General features: G+C 41.9%; 1 protein-coding gene across 17 annotated transcripts in view; it reads left to right on the top strand.

The window, feature by feature from the left end:
* FNBP1 (formin binding protein 1) overlaps window positions 1–19610 on the top strand; it is a 136189-nt gene that overhangs the window by 45813 nt on the left and 70766 nt on the right. For all 17 annotated transcript variants that reach the window (XM_078061888.1, XM_036117038.2, XM_036117048.2 and 14 more), the window contains exons 2-4: window positions 5235–5350; window positions 17260–17316; window positions 18017–18164. In XM_078061888.1, the coding sequence (XP_077918014.1) occupies window positions 5235–5350; window positions 17260–17316; window positions 18017–18164 (321 nt within the window). The remainder of the gene's footprint in view (window positions 1–5234; window positions 5351–17259; window positions 17317–18016; window positions 18165–19610) is intronic.

Here is a 19610-nt window from a genome sequence, read left to right as displayed (position 1 = left end):
CATGATGATACTAAGACACTGTCTTTCTCACGGTGTAGATGTTTCCGCTCATGGTACAAAAGTGGTGACGGGAAGGCCGCCGGCCCCTTGGTATGAATCAGGGCAGTGGCTCCAAACACAGCAGCTCTTGTACTCTTCACGGTTAGCTGTTTAAAAAAAAAATCAGTTTTATCTAAAAATGTCCTCGATGGGGGCGCCTGGGTGGCTCAGTCGGTTAAGCGTCTGCCTTCGGCTCAGGTCATGATCCCGGGGTCCTGGGATCGAGCCCCACATCAGGCTCCCTGCTCAGCGGGAAGCCTGCTTCTCCCTCTGCCTCTGCTGCTCCCCCTGCTTGTGCTCTCTTGCTCTCTCTGTCAAATAAGTGAAATATTTAAAAAAATTTTTTTTAAAAATGCCCTTGATGAAACAGTAAGATTAGTAATTTTATTAAATCTCAACTGTTGAATATACACCTTTTGAATAGTATGTATGACAAGATGGGAAGTATGCCTAAAGCACTTAGTGTTACCAGGATACTCAGGTAATTGTGTTGTGAGCTGAATAACTGCTTTTTTCGTGGACACTGTTTTTACTTAAGAGAACAACTGGCGAACAGACTCTTAGGCATTTGGCAGGTATTTTCTCAAACATGAATGAAGTGAGCCTGTCCCTTTAAGGAAATGACTATTTGTTGCCAATGATGGAATTCTAGCTTTTAAGTGAAAATTAGAATTTTGGAAAATTTGCATTTGCCACTGTGAGCTTGACAGCTCCCCAGTATTTAAAGACTCATCAAATTCTTGATCTCGGGGTCGTGAGTTCAAGCCCCATAGAATAGAGCTTATAAAAAAAAAATAGGATGCCTGGGTGGCTCAGTTGGTTAAGCGTCTGCCTTCGGCTCAGGTCATGATCCCAGGGTCCTGGAATTGGGTCCCAGGTCAGGCTCCCTGCTCAGCAGGGAGTCTGCTTCTTCCTCTCCCTCAGCCCCTCCTCCCCACTTGTGCTCTCTCTCTCTCACTCAAATAAATTTTTTTTTTTAATTTTTAAAATATTTTTAAAAATTAAAAATTAAAAAAATACTCATTGGAAAAGCTGAGATAGGTAGCAATATAAACAAATGTGATTTTAAAATATTTTGTAATGAAATGTGGCAACACTTGGAAGATCTGCAAGTTATCAGTGAAATGATATTTTCTAAATGACTAGTGCATAATGTTATACAATCATGTGCAGGTAAAAGATCCATTCAAAGTACAAGATCGACAAGTGCATTTTATTGTAACCCCATATGAAAAATTTTTGGGATGGTTTCACATTTCACATTGCAACTAACCTTTAAGAAGCTACTATTAGTTGAGTCTTGGTGTGGTATCAAATAATAGCTATAATTACCTAAAAAGGCTATTGAAATACTCCTCCACTTTCTTACTACATATCTGCATGAAGTCTTATTTTTTTCACATATTTCAGCCAAAGTGAGGAATCACACCAGATTGAATGCAGAAGCATCTGAGCATCCAGCTGTCTTCTATTAAGCCAGACATTAAAGAGATTTGCAAAAATGTAAAACAGTGCCTGTTTTCTCACTTTTTGTTGTTGTTGTTTTGGAAAAGAAAGTACTTAAAAAGAAAACAATGCTATTTATTTTGACATGTGATGGATTTAGTGTCGTCTTTTTAAATGAATTAATATGTTTAAAACTCTCAGTTTTTAATTTCTGATACAGTAGATATTGATAGCCATAACCCACATAAATAAAAGCTTTTGGAGGTCCTTAATGATTTTTAAGAGGGCAGAGGGGTCTTCAGAACTGCTGTTATGTAACATCACAAGGGAAGGGGTGCATTTTTGATAATGGCCCCATCTCCAAAGTGGCAAAGGCTGTTTTTTCAAGGGCCATTTATAATATTTGCTCACAAAGGAGTCTTTTTAAGATTTGGAATGTTTTTCCATTAAGTTTTCCACATTTTGGTCAAGAATGTAAGTGGGTTGATTAGTTTTTCATCTGTTTTGAATTTGCTTTTAGCTGCTGTCAAAAAAGGCCATGCTGGGGCAATCCATGTGATGGGAGCGGTAGAGTGTGGCATCATTAGGGATGTTTTAATATTTTTAAAAATTTTATTTGTGACAACATTTTATTTCATTTCATTATTTTTTTAAGTAAGCTCTACACCCAGCATAGTGCTCAAACTCACACAACCCCGAGATCAAGAATTGCACACTCCACCCGCTAAGCCAGCCAGACGCCCCAAGAGATGTTTTATTTTTTTATTTTTATTTTTTATTTTTTAAAGATTTTATTTATTTGACAGGGAGAGACACAGCGAGAGAGGGAACACAAGCAGGGGGAGTGGGAAAGGGAGAAGCAGGCTGCCTGCGGAGCAGGGAGCCCGATGTGGGGCTCGATCCCAGGACCCCGGGATCACGACCTGAGCCGAAGGCAGACGCTTAACAACTGAGCCACCCAGGTGCCCCAAGAGATGTTTTAATACAGCATAAAAAGAATGATACTATATTGACAAACAAGTACTAGTTTATTTGTTGCTACTGAGTAAGGTTTTTAGTATTAAGATCTTCTATCTTATTTTGGCCTTATTTTAGTGCTTTATTACAGCTTGCAGAATGTTCCTGAATACAGATAACTTTATTGAAAACATATTGTTGGTTTGGGGCCAGTAATTTTTAAAGTAGACTCAATTCAAATGTAGATTTTTTTTTTTTTTTAAAAGAGTTTTGGTATCAAAAGCTGTTGCTCTGTATTCTATACATCAAGGCTAAAAAAAAAAAAAAAAGAATCGCATATTCATAGGGAAAAATATGTAGTGAGATTATCAGCAGGACAATCTAAGAGCAGATGGTGTTAACAAGTTTTCAAGGAAACCCTATAACTACTGAAAACAGTAAGGTTCTGGGGATGGGAGATGAAACAGATGACTCTCAAATGGAGGGAGGGGTCTGGAAAGGAGTTTTTAAATAAATAGGATCTATGAAATTGGTTAGCAAAGGGTTACCAACCAGCCCAGAGCTTTAAAGAAGCCTTGCTCTAAATAGCTAGGAATGATTTGTAATCATTACTTGAATTGTTTGTATATTTGTTCTCTCAAGTAGTTTGAAATGACCTACAGTCTTGTTTACACTATTAATTTGCTTGACAACCCCTGTCTTTACAGAGGACATAAATAAATCACCTTCCTGACTAGTGTTCCTTGAAGTGGAACCTAGATGTCCGTGGAATATATTATTGGGGACCAAGAATCAACGAATACCTTAAATAGTTGTCCCTTGTTTTTTATGATAATGTAAACAATTATTGGATTTAAAGACATTCTACAGTAATTCTTTTTCACGAGAAAAATATTCCAGGAAAATAAAACCTTAGTTTCTAAAACTGTCCTGTGGGCCTGGGCGGGGGTAAGGTTGAGGAAATGAGTTTTCTTCAAGAAGAGAATTTCTGACGTTGGAGAAAAAGTGCTTTTGCCTCGGCAGGGTGCCCACTCCCACCCAAGATAGACTTCTAGGGAGCTCTGTGTACTCATTTTCTGGTTTGCATAGCTTTGAATGGAATATAGGATGAAAGCACGAGGACAGGTATAAGGTGGGAGGTGCTAGGTTTTAAAACCAAGCTGAAGGATGGCACCAAGTGTGTCCTATAGGATCGCACAACACCTGTGATAGGATTAAACTGTGGCTTTGTATTTTTTAGACTTGATTTGACTCTTTCCCATTTTCCATGATCCTCATGACTGAGTTGTGAAATTAGGCAGGGACTGATTTTGCATCTTTAGGCAAATGACTACACTCCGCTCGGTTCGGTGGCCCCCGGCGGTGAAGTCCCAGGGTGGGGCCAGAACCTGGATTTCTCTATTCCTGCTATCTCCCTGGGGACAGCACTCGGTCCATCGTTCTCTGGAGGCAGTTCTCCCTTCCTTGCAATGTCGCGCTGACACTCCCTTAGCTTTCCCAGGCCTTTCTGGGCTCTCCCTCCTGGGCCAGGCCCTCTTGACTAATTCAGTGCAAAGCTGCTGCCGACTTTGCTGACCCTCTCCTGGGATCCCTGGGTGCTGCTTCAGAGACACCAGCTCACAGGCCTCCCTCCTTGAGCTCCCAGTAGATCTGTGTTTCCAGCTCCCTTCCGGACATGTCACTCCCTCGCGCAACGTGTCACTTCACCCCAAACTGCTGCCCGTCGACTCTCTAGTCCCCAGAGCCAGAGGCAGGGAGGCCCCCAGAATCCTGCCTCTCCCTCATATTCCTTTCCAGTCTCCTTCTGCAATCGGCCGCTAAGACTAGTTGATTCTAGTTGTTACAGGTCTGGACGTCCTTCCCTCTCCTCCTGTTTTCTCTCATCTGGACTAAGGAGCTATCTCCTGACTTCCACCTCCTGGCGATTGGAAACATGTCTGTGGGTGTGCCCCTCTCCTTGCAAATTCAGCAGCTCACGTGTGCGCACTGGACAGGCTGAGCTCCTTCGCTCATTGTTTGAGGCCTGGGGTGATGGGCAGGGACTTTTTCCAGTTTCTTACCCACCACCATCCTTCCCTTGAGCCCTCCCCCCCACCTTCGCTCCAGAGGGACAAGTCTCGTCCCCCCCTCTCCGATCCCCAGATTCCTGGATGTGTCCCCACTTTTGCAGTAGCTGTTGCTGGAATACCCACCCCCTCTCATTCTTCCAGGCTAGGAACCTCCAGGCACTCTGCAAGAAGGGGCTCTATTTCCGTTCATTTCGGTTCCCCGGCTCCTTTCCTGGCCCACAGTGTGGGTTTGATAAATGTTCAAATGTTTGAATAAGGTCCGCATGAGTCATTTTATTTATCTGTTTGAAGAAAGCAGTATTTTGTAACTCTTCTTGTTCCCATTTGCTTGCCCCAACTTTCAGTGAGCTGTTTTGAATAACTCAGAGATAACAGGTAAGGTGTTGGCAAGCAGGACTGAGTTGATGTGAGTGTTTCACCTCTCAGTTTTTGGAATCTGGAAAAGATATTTTCCTTTGCACCAGGACATTAACTATATCCCCAAACCATGTTTCTAACATGAACGAATGGGTCAGAGTTCAGTACCCCAGGCAGTTTTCAAACCAAATTTGGTAATGTTGATTTAAAACCGCTCAACAAGAAAAGCACCCAGTACAATCATGGAAAATATTAGAACGGCTTTCTACACAGCGACATATTGTTGAGAGAATTGTTCACTGAAATTATATTAATCACAGAGAAGGATTATAAGCTCTCTCTCTCTCTGTTTGTTTTTTTAAACAGGATCAATTTGACAACTTAGAAAAACACACACAGTGGGGAATTGACATTCTTGAGAAATACATCAAATTTGTAAAGGAAAGGACAGAGATCGAACTCAGCTATGCAAAGCAACTCAGGTAAGTTGATATTGAAAAAGGTTATTTGTTAACTGCAAAATGGATGTAACAATAATTTATATTCTCATTTATACTGTGAATATATAATCCTTTAAATATTTTCCCCTTTTATGTAAGGTGATACTTCAATTAGAAACCATTGCTTTTGATAGAGAAGATTCATTTCCATAGAACAATAAAAATAAAAACTGAGTTACTGCCCTTAGGCTCTGGGTTTTTGTTTTGTTTTGTTTTTTGAAGGATAGTTTCTGAATTTTGGAGCTACTTATTTTTTTTCCAGAAAACTCCTAATTGAAATATAATATATAGAGAGAGAAAAGTACACATTAAAAGTGTTCAGCCCCAGAAATCTTCACAGAGTGAACACCCCCCCGTGTCACCAGCACCCAGATGGAGAGACAGGCAAACCCAGCCCCAGAGGCCCCCTGGTCCCTTCCGGTGCTCCACCCTCCCATGGCTGTCCACTCTTCTGACTTCGAATGACATGGACAGTCTTGCCTGTTTTTGAACCTCATCTGAATGTATTGACTTATTAGGCACTGTTTGTATTTGACTTCTTTTGTTCTACATTATGTTTGGGAGATTCATTCATGTGGCTGTATATGGTGGTAGCTTGTTTCTTTTCACTGGTGGTTGGTGTTTGGGTGTGTGAGTATACCACAGTTCACCCATTCCTCTGCCACTAGGCGATTGCTTGTCTCCTGTTTGGGGATATGAAGTCTGTCTACACCCAGGAGTGGAACTGTGGGGTCACAGGTGTTAGCTTTAAGTAGACAGCTTTCCAAAATGCTTCTCCCGATCCGTGTTCCGTCCAGCAGCCCGTTAAGAGCCCTGTGGAGCAGCATTTTAAAAGTGCTTGGACTGCTTACATCTTTAATGACGAAATTATCCAAGAAATTTTGCTTTTAGATAAAATATGTAAAAGTTGTTGGTAGAACAAAGCTGGAACTTGCCGTGGCAGGCACAGACTTTAATGATTTCTTGTTTGGTTGAATTGGTTGGTGCAGATTGTTTTAAGACCTGTTAAAGATCCAGATGACTTTTGGTATAGAAACATTTTGTTTGAACCCAAAGAGCGTCTGCAGGAAGGGTATGTCAGGTGTCACTGAGAGAAGATGGATTCTTTTAGAGCTGGTGTTGTTTATAAATAAGCACCTGAGTGGTACATATGGATTGTTTTTATGGATGACAAGTTTTGTTTCTATTGAGTAAAGAAAACATAAAACATATTGCTCAGTGAAGTAACCGTAACCGTTACGACTTGCTGAATCCAGATTGATTTCTGGCACTGTGTGTATGAGCCTCACGTCCTGAATGTGGCAGTAGGGAAGGGGCTGCTTCGTGCTGATTATCTAAATATCGCACTGTTCGTCATAAAATGTCTTTGGTGTGAAAATGGGTTACATACACCCTTAGCCAAAATACGGTCTCACCTTATGGATTTATCTGTTTGTTGCCTTTCTTTTTGTATTAGCTTACACTTGTCTTCCCTGGCACCTTTGTCATGATCCTGTTTTGTTTGGGAGGTTTATGATTAGACGCCATTAATTCAGCACTTAGCAAGTATCTGCTCGGTTCTGTGTCATGAAGGGAAAGGGCTTTCTTAGCTCCCCCTCTGGATTGCACCTGGCTTCTTGCCCTTTCTCATCACCCTAGGTGAGGGACGGAGGATGCAAGTAACAAAATGGGAGGCTGTTGGAAAAGAATGCAAATTCCAGTGTGGGTTTAGGGTAAAATACGATGGCTCTCCATTGACTGTTTTACCCTCTTGTGGATCACAAGTTGAAACAGAGGATCAGTATCAGGGATCTGATGGCAATCTCTTGAGAAGTACTTTTCCTGAGATCTAAATATATATTTAGTAGACTCTACGCCCAACATGTGGCTCAAACTCACGACCCCCTAGATCAAGAGTCCCGTGTTCCACTGACGGAGCCAGACAGGCACCCCCTGAGATTTAACTATTAACATTGTTTCATTACATCCCTAAGAGGTATCTCAATTTATACTTGTTGGGAGAAGTTGATGTACAAGATCAGGAGTAATTGAACAAATGCCTTCAAGACCATTACTAACCCTTCAGACTGGTCTTCTCCTCCTTGGTACTGAGCCCTCAGCCAGGTCCTCAATGCCGATACATAAGCATCCTTTCTATTCTTTGTCGATTTGCTGCCCCACTCACCGAAGTGACTCAGTTTCTCCTTGCTGCAAACCCAGCATCTCCTTTCCCATCCTCACCACTTGCTTGCTATGTTACTGAGAGCACGGAAGCAGTCAGAAGAGAATGTCTGCAGACTCTCAGCATCTGTGCCCCCCGCCCCGAGATGCTTCTGTCTAAATCCAGGCCCCCCTCTTATGCGCTCGGTGTCCCCCCTCCCTCTGGCTCCGGAACTCAGCCCCAGTGGTTCTCTCTCCCATGTCCTCAGTTCTTCGTTCCCTGCTGGGTTATTATCCCCATCGACACACAAGCACACCCTCATTCAAAAACAAACTTCCCTGAGGTGGTTCTCCCCACCAGCTGCCACCATGTTGTTGTTCCCCGTTGCAGCCAAACTTCTCGAAAGTGTTCTTACTTGCTGTCTCCAATCCCTCTCCTCTCACTACCTTAGACTCACCACACACCACTCAGCCAGAACTACCCTTCCAGGCCCCTGTGACTTCTGTATGGTTCAACCCAATCGCCTGTCCTCAGTCCGGCGTCCTTGACCCATCAGCAGCTTTGACGGGGTGGATGCTTCCTCCTCCTTGCTTGGCCTCTAATTCCAGTCTTCTGGCTTCCTTCCTACTTCACTTTGAGCTCCTTCTCAGCCCTCTCGCTGGGTCCTCCTTTGCCTTTTGCCTCTTTACCCGATGTGCCCTGGTGCCCAATCCCTGTCATCTCCCCCTCTCGATCTGTATTCCCTTGGTGATCTCATCTGGCTTTAAGTATGATCCACGTGACAATGGCTCACAGGTATGTACCTCCAAGCTAGACCTCTGTCCTGGACTCTGACACAGATTATGCATTATCTCCTAAAACCTATTTGAAATAGAAAGTGTCTGAAACCGAATCTGTCCACTTAAAATCTGCATCTGCACAGCCCAGCTTTTCCCCACACATTTGAGGGCTGCTCCCTCCTTCCTTGTTAGGTCAAAAACTCTGTTCCTTATTCAGTCAGAAATCCCCTCTTTCTCAGCCACTACCCCACCCCCATCCCCAATCTAAGCCATCAGGAAGTCCCGGTGACTGTACTTTGCAAATTTACCCAGGATCTGACCCCTTCTCATGACCTCCACCTCGGCCGCTGTGCTCTAGTCTCCATCACCTTTCACCTGGGTTATTATGAGGCTTCTAACTGTTTCCTCTTATTCCCTCCTTATCCCTTCTTGTCTGTCTGTGTTCCACAAAGCAGCTAGATCATGGCACTCTGTTCAAAATTCCAACTCTCCATTTCACTCCGTAAATCCAGAATCCTTACCGTGGATGTCCTACAAAGCCCTATGTGATCATATCCCTCAACATCTCTGACGTCCTCTCTTTCCTCCTTCTCTCTCCTCTCTGCTCTAACCGTACCAGCCTCCTTGCTGTTTCTCATACACACGAGGCACGCTCTTGCCCCAGGGCTCGCCTTTCTGTATGGGTATCACCTATATGTTCCTCGCATGCCCACCCTCTCGCCTCCCTTCAAGTCTTTGCTCAGATGTTAACTGCTCAGTGAGGCCTACCTCATCTTCCTGCTGTAGTTTACAGTTTTTCCGTAGCACTAATAACTTTCTAACATTCTTTACAATTTTCTTATGTATCATATTTATTACTCATTGCCTTCCACTTCTCCCTGCTAGAATGGAAGCCCCATAAGGGCAGGGGTTTTTGAGTTGTATTCACTGAAGTATCCCGGTAGTATGGAACAGTGCCTGATGCATAATAGGTACTCAGTAAATAGTTGTAGAGTGAATCGACAGGTCCCGTTCTAAGCTGTTTGGTCCCCACTGCTTCAAGGAGAATCATGTGTTTGCCCAGGCTATGAGAGCTGATGAGGCTTACCAACAGAACAACCAACAGTGTGTCAACTGAGTGCCAGGGGAGCTCTAATGAATGAGACACCTTGGAGCTCACCTTCTCACTGTGGAAAACAGACCACATGCAAACAAGCAAAAAATTAAATCATTTAAAGATAGCATTTATCATCCCAGATAAGAAAAGCCAGTGATGTAATAGAGCATGATGGTGGGTGGGGGTTACTTAGCTAGACTGGCCAGGGAAAACCTGTTGCTTGAGAACCGAAGGACAAAGAGAGAGGGCCGGCATGCCAAAGTCTAGGGGTAGCTCTTCCAGGCCAAGGGATCAGCAAGTGCAAAAGTCCTGAGGTGGAAACATGTTCAAGGAATGGAAAGGCCAGGGTGACTGAAGCATGGTCAACAAATGCTTGCTTGAAATATCAGTATGATGTTGAAAAAGCAACACAATCTTTTTGGAGAAGCTTCTGGCATTAAATCATTTTTATTTTTTTCAACATTAGAGAAAAAAGAACACCAACTTATTTTAGAAGCAAAGGATGATCATTAGGGCTTTGATTTGTGTAGGTTTAGGGGTTGGCAAATTACAGCCTATGTCCCAATCCATCCACTGCCTAGTTTTATAAATAAAGTCATACAGAAACACGGCCACATCCATTCATTAATGTATTGTCTATGGCTGCTTCTGAAAACAATTGCAATTGACTAGCTAACGGGGACCACCTGAGCATGACCTACTTGCAAGTCTAAAACACTCTCCAGGGGCACCTGGGTGGCTCAGTCGTTAAGCGTCTGCCTTCGGCTCAGGTCATGATCCCAGGGTCCTGGGATCGAGCTCCGCATTGGGCTCCCTGCTCCACGAGAAGCCTGCTTCTCCCTCTCCCACTCCCCTGCTTGTGTTCCTGCTCTCGCTAACTCTGTCTCTCTGTCAAATAAATAAATAAAATCTTTAAAAAAATAAAATAAAATACTTACTCTCCGACCCTTTACAGAAAAAGTTTACTGACCCTTGCTATAGTTACTATTTCTTCAAGGCAATGTAAGGTCAAATGCCTAATAATGCCTAATAAAATTTTAAAACATTTCATAGACCTATAGAAGAGAACCAACTATTGATTGCCCTTAGCAACTGTTAAATTTTTTTAAAAAGCTAAATTATTTGTTATGATAATGAATTCATATGATTAAAAATGCCAGAGGTAGAAAATGGTGTGCCGTGAAGGGTCCCTTCTCCTAACCCTGTCCCTGGGGACAGTAAATGTTATCAGTCTTTTGTTTATCCTTCCTGAGAAATTTTATGCCAACACAGGCAAATGAGGGTGTGTTTTCTTCCTTGCTTCCCCAGCAGTCCCTTGTGCCCTTGTCTTTCTACATCCTGGAGATTGTTCCAAGGATTCATTATTTTTGTGGTTTTATAATACTGCATTGGCTTGGTGGACGTGTTGATTGTTTCCAGTTGTTTGCAACTCTCAACAAAGTTGCAATGCATAACCTTGTACAAGCCTGTCTAGAGACAAAGTTCCTAAAAGTAGCTCTCTGGTTTTGATAGAGTTCACCAAGTTGCCACTCAGAGGCTGTGACCCTTACCGCTCATAGCAGAGCCTCGGGCAGTGCTACTTACCTTGACCCTCAGCGCTCCCTGGTACCAGTCTTTTCTTATCTTTGCCAACGTGATAAGTAAAAATTGGAGAGTCTGAGCCTTAGTTTGTGTTTCTCTTATTATCAATGAGGTTGAGCCTGTTTTTATACATTTGAGCCATTTATACTTTCTTTTTGATGACCCATTCATGTCCTGGTCAATTTTTTTTTCTAATCGGAGTTCATTGTCAGTAAAGGGTAACTATGTAGAAATCATTTTATAAAATATATTGCATATATTGTATATACAAGTAATTCAACTTACATTTACTTTCACCATAAAAAGTACATACAAGTGAAACTGCAGGATTTTCTGAACCATAAATATTAAACTCTTATAAGATTTAGCAGAAAGATTATAAAAAACTTGTAGGATGTCATTACCTTTTTTTTTTAACTCCACATTATAATTTTAAGCACGCTCAATTGACTCACTGCTAAGTAAGATAAAGAAAATAATACTTATATGTTTTGCTTCCTGTTCTAGTTGAGTTATATAATTTGGTCTTTAACACAGTCCCACAGTTAATTTGTCTTAATTCTGCATTTATTTGTTTACTTATTTATTTATATTTATTTATTTATTAGAGAGAGGGTATGTGTGTGCACGGTAGAGGAGGGGCAGAGGGAGAGAATCTCAAGCAGACTCTGTGCTGAGTGCAGAGCCCGATGCCGGGATGGATCCCATGATCCGAGCCAAAGCCAAGAGTCAGATGCTTAACCGACTGAACCACCTTAATTCTGTATTTAAATATAAACGTATGCTCACCTCCATTCCTCTACCACAGCTTCTCCCCCTGTCTCTTGGCATCAAGAGAAATATGAATATTTCCTTCCCTAATGAGAGTTTATGAAGTAATCCTTCATACAAACAAACTCCTGTTTGTTCCTGTTTGAGAATGCCCCCATACTTGATAATAATTTGACCTGGTTGTTCTCCAGTCATATTTTAGTTATCTCCAAACTTTGTTGCTGCATTGGTTTTTGGTGGAAAAGTCTGGGGCCAGCCAGATTTTTTTTTCTTTGTAGGTGACTTGCTTTGACTATATATGTGAAGAATTTTTTTGTTCCATTTAGCAGTTTGATAACATCGCCAAGCGATGATCATTGTTTGTCAGTTTCCTTAGAGCCCTTTCATATGCAGATTCAGTACTTCATTTATTTCAGGGTAACTTTCTTCAGTTACATCTGAATATTTTTTCTGTACTACTTACTGGGTTATATATACTTCAGAAATATGAGTTTTCTTTATGTTAAAGCATCTTGTTCTTTAGGTAATCTTTTTTTTCTGCTTTTGTTAGTTGCTTTCCTTATCATTATCTCAAAGTTTTCTTCTGTTAAATTTGATATCCATCCCACTTTATTTATTAGTTCTGTAGTGGTATGCTTTAGTTCTTAGTTCATTTCCTTAACTTTGCCATCTATTTTAGCCCGTGGTCTGGGAATTCTTTGCTTCATTGGCTTTGTGTTTTTATTAAGTTTGTCTGTAGTGTAAAATATTCTGGAGGAGTTTGCTTTTGCTTCTTTTCCTTCTTTTCTTCCGGATTGGTTTCTTTCTTTCTTTCTTTCTTTCTTTCTTTCTTTCTTTCTTTTTCTTTCTTTTTTTTGGGGGGGGTCATTCCCTCCCTCCCTCCTTTCCTTCGCTCCTCCCAACCTTCCTTCCCTTCCTTCCTCCCTTCCTCCCTTCCTTCCTTCTTTCCTTCCCACCTTTCTTCCTTCTCGTCTGTATTACATATCATATCTTTTTACCTCGCTTATGTTTAATATGGGCAGTTCAGTGAAGTGCTTAAGAGAACAGACACTAGAGCCCCAATACCTGGCATGCATTCTTGATTCTTCCATTCAATAGTAACACAACTTGGGGCATATACTCTCTGTGCTTCATCTTTTTCATCTGTAAAATGTGAATAATAGTAATTCCTCCTTTCTAAGGTTGTTAAGGGGACTTAATGAGATAAGGCACATGCACTTCCTAAGCATGCTTTTCTTACCTGCATAAGCAACACCAGTGCTGCTGTTGGTTCTGATAGAGGGTAGTTGAGCATTCCTGGCTGTGCTTCTAGAACTGTTGGCCTTTCCCTCTGAGCTCCATTATGGGGTAAGGGTGAGGCAAAGGGCCTGGTTTTGTACATTTTGTCTTTGAGACTCTGAGTGTGTTCCAGAACTTTGTTAGAGGTTCTGTTTGAGAGATATATCCTGTTCCTTTGGAATGCCTAGGTTAGGGATGAGCTTCCACAGGCATCCAGCTTGGAGCCCTGGAACGTGAGGATCCAGGTGGTGACCCCTGCTCCTGCCCGAATTCTGGAACCTGGGTGGTCGGCCTGCGTGTCTTCTCAGAGCTTTCCTGTCACTGTTCCCTGACTGCTTACTCACCCCTCAGTTTACTATTGTCTAAATTGATCTTCAGGCTTTCGTGGGCTTATTCCTACCCTACCCCACCCCCTGCCACAGTGGCAGTGAGGGTGGGGGCAGCATCCTTCCATGTGGTCCCAGAATCTTCCGTCCCTCACCATGGTCGCCGCTTTTCAAAGTGCGTAGACTGAAGTTATGCTTCTTTCTTCATTGGCTTGTTTTCTGCTGTTGAAAATTGTCCTGGCTTTTAATTCTCACCTCTTGTTGGGAAATCACAATTCCCTGATCGAATTTTATTCTGCTGTCTTTATCCAGAAATCTTGTGGTGAGCTTTTAAAAAAAAGAAAGATAGAAAAAACAAAACATTCCTGGACCCAACCCTGGACCTTCCATTTCGGAGGGCCTGGAACTGGGCCCAGGTGTCTCCTTTTTAAAAGCTTCCCTGTGGTTCTTCGGATCAACCAAGTTAAAATCCAGTATCCTTATGAGAGGATTATATTTTTCTCTTAGCTTTTAATTAGCCTGTCTGAAGAGCAAGTTTAATATATAAAACACTTAAAATTTCTCAGAAAGTTCCCATAAATTTAAAGCTGCTCTTTGTGGTTTGTTTTCTTGCTTGTTTTTTAAGTAACCTCATACAAAATAGGGGCAAGAAAGCCCATCTCCAGAGAATGGAAATGAAAGTTGATCTTTCTTTCTAGTGGTCCTTGAGAGAAAAATCCTGATTTTCCCTTCCAGACTTCTTAAGCTTTTAGTTTTCTGCTGGCATTTATAGAGTGAATTATTCATTGGTGCTTTTAAGAAGCATTTTGAATGCTATATATGCTAACATGGTCAAAGTGAGACTCATTCATCACAACGTGACGGTCTCCACAGGCTGTCACCCACAACAGAATATCCCCCCCCCACCCCCCCACCCCCCGTGGTCTTTAATCCTGTTTAGGATTGGATTGGTAAGAAGGAACTAAAAAGAGTGCTGGTTTTACCTTTCTATATTCAAGCTATGTTTCCTTCAACTGGATATAAAATTTAAATTATTTTTATGAAGGCTTAGGACTGGAAGCTAAAAAGAAAATGTAGATTTATTAATTTTTTTAATTTATTTTTTTAAATATGAAGTGGGTTTTTTTGTTTGTTTGTTTTATTTAAGTAGTCTCTACACCCCACCTCGGGTTTGAACTCACGACCCCAAGATCGAGTTCAAGAGTCGCACACTCTTCTGACTGAGCCAGCCAGGTGCCCCAGAAAATGTGGATTTAAGTAAACCTTTACAATAACAGTTTCGAAAGAATTTTTATATAAGATGTGAATTTCAAAGTGATATTTTCAATTTGTAATTTATGGTTAATATTTAAAACCATGCATTAAAAATATCTCACATGCTGGGGCGCCTGGGTGGCTGAGTCAGCTAAGCATCTGACTCTCGATTTCAGCTCAGGTCATGATCTCAGGGTCGTGAGATCAAGCCCCACGTCCGACTCCTCGCTGGGCATGCTTGAGATTCTCTCTCCCTCTGCCCCTCCCCCCACTTCTCTTCCTCTCTACCAAAAAATCCCATATATGCTACTCTACGCATATGTGGAAAAGAACCTATTGGTTATATGGTCGTCTGCTTTCCATGTGCTCCCCTTTCCATCCCTGCCGGCTGTGAGTAGGATGGACTGTTTTTACTAAATCTACCTTTTAAGGAGTGACTGTGGTAAACCAACTCAAAGAACTGTACTGTGCTTTCAACAAACAAGATTTCTCTCCTTTGCATTATTTTTTTCTTTAAGCCACTTTATTTATTTATTTAAAAGATTTTATTTTTAAGTAATCTCTATACCCGTTGGGGCTTGAGCTCACAATCCTGAGATCGAGAGTTGCACGTTCTTTACCAACAGAGCCAGCCAGGTGCCCCTAAGCCACATTTTTAAAAGAAATGCTATTTTTCAGCATTCTTTTGGATCTAGACTTATTAGGTAAACTGTACTATGCATCCAGAGTATCAGCAGAGAAAATATGACATATTTTATTATTATTATTATTATTATTATAAGTAAGCTCTATGCCCAGTGTGGGGCTTGAACTCATGACCCCGAGATCAAGAGTCCCATGCTCTACTGAGTCTGCCATCCAGGTGCCCTTCATATCTTCATTTTATTTCATTTATTTTATTTTTTAAAAGATTTTATTAATTACTTGTCAGAGAGAGAGCAGAAGCAGGGAGAGCGACAGACAGAGAGAGAAGCAGGTTCCCTGCTGAGCAAGGAGTCTGATGTGGAACTCAATCCCAGGACCCTGGGATCCTGACCTGAGCCCAAGGCAGATACTTAACGAACTGAGCCACCCAGGCGTCCCCATATCTTCACTTTAAATTGCAACAGTCGATATTCTTGGGTGTTACATATTCCCTCAGAAAACTTGAAGGGGCAATAGAGGTCATTTCATCCAACCCCCTTGAACTCACAGATGAGGAGCTAGATGCACAGACTTGCTTGTTGGTTTGTCTGGGGTCACGCCATCCCAGAGCAGTGTCCTTTTTACTGAAGTCCATTGCCTCAAATCATCTAGTAACACCTGTTAGAGATGAAATCACATCCACTTTGTATGTAAAATGTACCATGATCAAAATTGTAAACTTATGATGGTACATTTTTTTCTAGGTGAATCTGTAGATTCAGGGGGAATACAAGAAAATGTGAAATAATGAAAGTAACTACTAGGAAAGAGGAATAGAAACACGGGATAAACAGGGAAGTGAATACTGAGATGTGGTCAAGTGAGGACCCCCACTGTGGACCATTAGTCAGCCTCTTCTGGCTATTTCCCTAAACTACAGCGACCAAAGTCACGTCCCACGAGAAATCAGCCGATGGGACCCATGTGCATGAGTTTTGTTTTTCCAGGCTTACCCCATGGTTTTTGTGTAAATTTAAGCGTGTTGAATGTAGAGATTGTCTGGATTCTTGACCCAGAGGTGAGATTAGGAAGAGAGATGTGAGTGATTTTGTCTCATCTGAGTGTGTTCAGTGCAAACCTGCTGGGCAGGTTAAAAGTCCTCCTAATTAAATATCTTAGCATGAACAGCCCCCAGATTCCTTTCCTTTTCATTCCTCTTTGGGGGAGTAGCCACACAGCCTTGCCAACATGCCCTTGGCACTTGGACTTTTTTTTTAAGATTTATTTATTTATTTTAGAGAACACGAGTAGGAGGAGCAGAGGGAGAGGGAGAGAGAGAGAGAATCCCAAGCAGACTCCCCGCTAAGTGCAGAGCCTGAAGGGGCTCGATTCCATGACCCTGAGATAATGACCTGAGCCAAAACCAAGAGTCAGATGCTTAACCGACTTCGCCACACAGGCACCCGGCGTTTGGATTTTTAATTTGAACATTTGGACATAGTCCACATACTTTCCTTGAATCGTTGTGAAGATGATCAGGAGGGAACGGTGGCCTGGAGGGACACTCGCCCTCAGCTCAGTGCTACAGATGAAATCGGCTGCATGTGTACACATGGTCTGTACTCTCCAATTAAAGTCAGGTCGTAACAGCCAGGTTAGCACCAGCTAGTGCCCCTTTCTGTTCTTACGTGCTCTACCTTTGAGGTCAGAGATTCAAAGCGATGCAAGTCCTTCATAACCAGAGCTTTATCACCCACGTAGAAAGATGGAAGGAAGCAAGGGGCACCTGGCTGGCTCAGTTGGAAGAGCATGCGACTCTTGATCCAGGGTCATGAGTTCCAGCCCCACGTTGGATGTAGAGATGACTTTAAAAAAAAAAAAAAAAAAAAAAGGAAGGAAATAAATGGATTTCAGCTGCGGACATTTTGTGATTTTTTTTTTTTTTTTTTTACTTGTACACAAAAAGCACTGACTTCATCTTTCATTCCTGATTTCTCAATCATCTTTCTATAGAAGGTGACATTTCTGCATTTTTGTTTTAGGAACCTCGCAAAGAAATACCAACCTAAAAAGAACTCGAAGGAGGAAGAAGAATACAGGTCTGTTTAATGCTGATGATTATGTGCTGATATCTTTATGCTGGTCGTGATGATGTCTGAAGGAAAGGAGAAAGGAAACCTACAAAAATAAGCTGCATTCCCCATTCATATTTGTGCTAGTTTTTAAATTGGCAGTGAGAACAATAAAAACCCTACTCAGCTAACTTATGCCGAGTCACTAGACCTATTCCAGATTGTTTCAATTAAGGTAATTGGGAAAAGCTTAGAATATAATCTAAGCAAATACAGGAAATGTGGATTATGCATTCCACAGTCTTGATTTGCTTTTGTAATACCAGGAGTCTCTTTCACTGAGAAATATGTCCATTTCAGTCAGCAACTTAGGCACCTTAACATGGACAGCCCAAAAGTATTATATTTCTAATTTGGATCTAAACATCCATTGCATTAGTGCATATTTAGTATGTATCGATATTTGGGTCATATTTGGACCAGGTATTAACAAAGCCAAATACTGCCTTATGTAGAGTGATTCGGTGTCACAAAATGCAAAGTGTTTCAGTTGTAATTAATTCTGAGCCATTTTGATGAGAACACTTTTATGAGTAATGAACTGTCAGGGTCCTATGAGACGTTGATGCACATTAACCTGATTTTAATTAATGTTTCGTCAGTGCATACAGTGTTTGAACAGAGGGGACCTTGTTTGAAAAAGAGTGGTGTGTGTTCATTTCCGTAGGTATACGGCTTGTAAAGCTTTCCTTTCCACCCTGAACGAAATGAATGATTACGCTGGGCAGCATGAAGTTATCTCCGAGAACATGACCTCGAACATCACTGTGGAGTTAGCCCGCTATGTCCAGGAACTGAAGCAGGAGAGGAAATCGGTAACAAAAGTTTGTTTTTTCTTCCTAAGAGATGGACCAGGGGTAATGGGAATATCCTAGAAGCTTTCAAATTAAATAGTCATATAAGGTGGTGGGTCTTGAACTGAATTGTATAAAAGTTATGGACCCTGTTCTTAGAAGGTGCTTCTAGGTCTTTATAAGGGTCTCTCAGACACTGAAACTTATCTGAGGACCCCTAGGTTACTAATCCCTTTGAGGAATTTAAATATATTTGAGGATATCAGACATAAAAAGAGTAAGCAGTATAAGATGGTATGTGTGGTGGAATAAATAGTATTAAAATAAATGCTTATGAAGTGTTCACAAAAGCCAGAAAGATGATCTCAGCTCCATCTACTCTGTTCTTTGGCTCCTTCATCTAACGAAGAGGCCCTTTTTGCTCCTCCTACCTTCGGTATCATCTTTGCATAGCTCTTATTGTTAACAAAGGAGAAAAAGGTACGCTCACACAAAGTATATTCATAGTCAAGGTTTTGTCCTAAAAGATTTATTTCTAAGCTGTGGCCTGTGTCATTGTTCTCTGACCGGTTATGCAGTGCATCCTAATTTTTTAAAAATATTTATTTGGGCGCCTGGGTGGCTCAGTTGGTTAGGCGACTGCCTTCGGCTCAGGTCATGATCCTGGAGTCCCTGGATCGAGTCCCGCATCGGGCTCCCTGCTCGGCAGGGAGTCTGCTTCTCCCTCTGACCCTCCCCCTCTCATGTGCTTGCTCTCTCTCATTCTCTCTCTCTCAAATAAATAAATAAAAAATCTTTAAAAAAAAAAAAAATAAAATAAAAAATAAAAATATTTATTTATTGGACAGAGAGAGACACAGTGAGAGAGGGAACACAAGCAGGGGGAGTGGGAGAGGGAGAAGCAGGCTGCCCGAGGAGCAGGGAGCCCGATGCGGGGCTCGATCCCAGGACCCTGGGATCATGACCCGAGCCGAAGGCAGACGCTTAACAACTGAGCCACCCAGGCACCCCGCAGTGCATCATAATTTGTTAGTAATAAAGAACTAAAGCTGGCCTGTGATAATACTTTTTTCATTTAAATTCGAGTCCACCATAATTCTTCTGGTGCTCTGGAGAGGCAGGAGCCAACAGGGAAGATGGGGTTCCTGCTGAAACAGAAGAGATATTAAATAGTAATGACCAAAATAATTATTTAATTGCAATTGTGATAGTTGCTACAAAGTATAAGTACAGGTGCTGTAGGAGGAGGTGATAGGAATACCTAACATGCTCATGCTCAGGATCAGGGAGAAGCTTCCCAGGGCCCTTAACAGCTAACGTTTTAAAAGGACTCAAAAGATGAGGAGGAGTTGCCTGGGACAAGCAATAGAGGTAGCAGCCAGTGCAAAGGCCCTGAGACAGGAAGGTATTTGGAACATCTGGCGAGTTTACTTCTTACTAAGCTATAAATAGGTAACACATGGCTTT

This window comes from Halichoerus grypus, chromosome 14 (genome assembly GCF_964656455.1).
Source record: "Halichoerus grypus chromosome 14, mHalGry1.hap1.1, whole genome shotgun sequence".
Lineage (NCBI taxonomy): Eukaryota > Metazoa > Chordata > Mammalia > Carnivora > Phocidae > Halichoerus > Halichoerus grypus.
The sequence above is the reverse complement of the archived record's forward strand: the minus strand, read 5'-3'. Positions and strand labels throughout refer to the sequence as shown.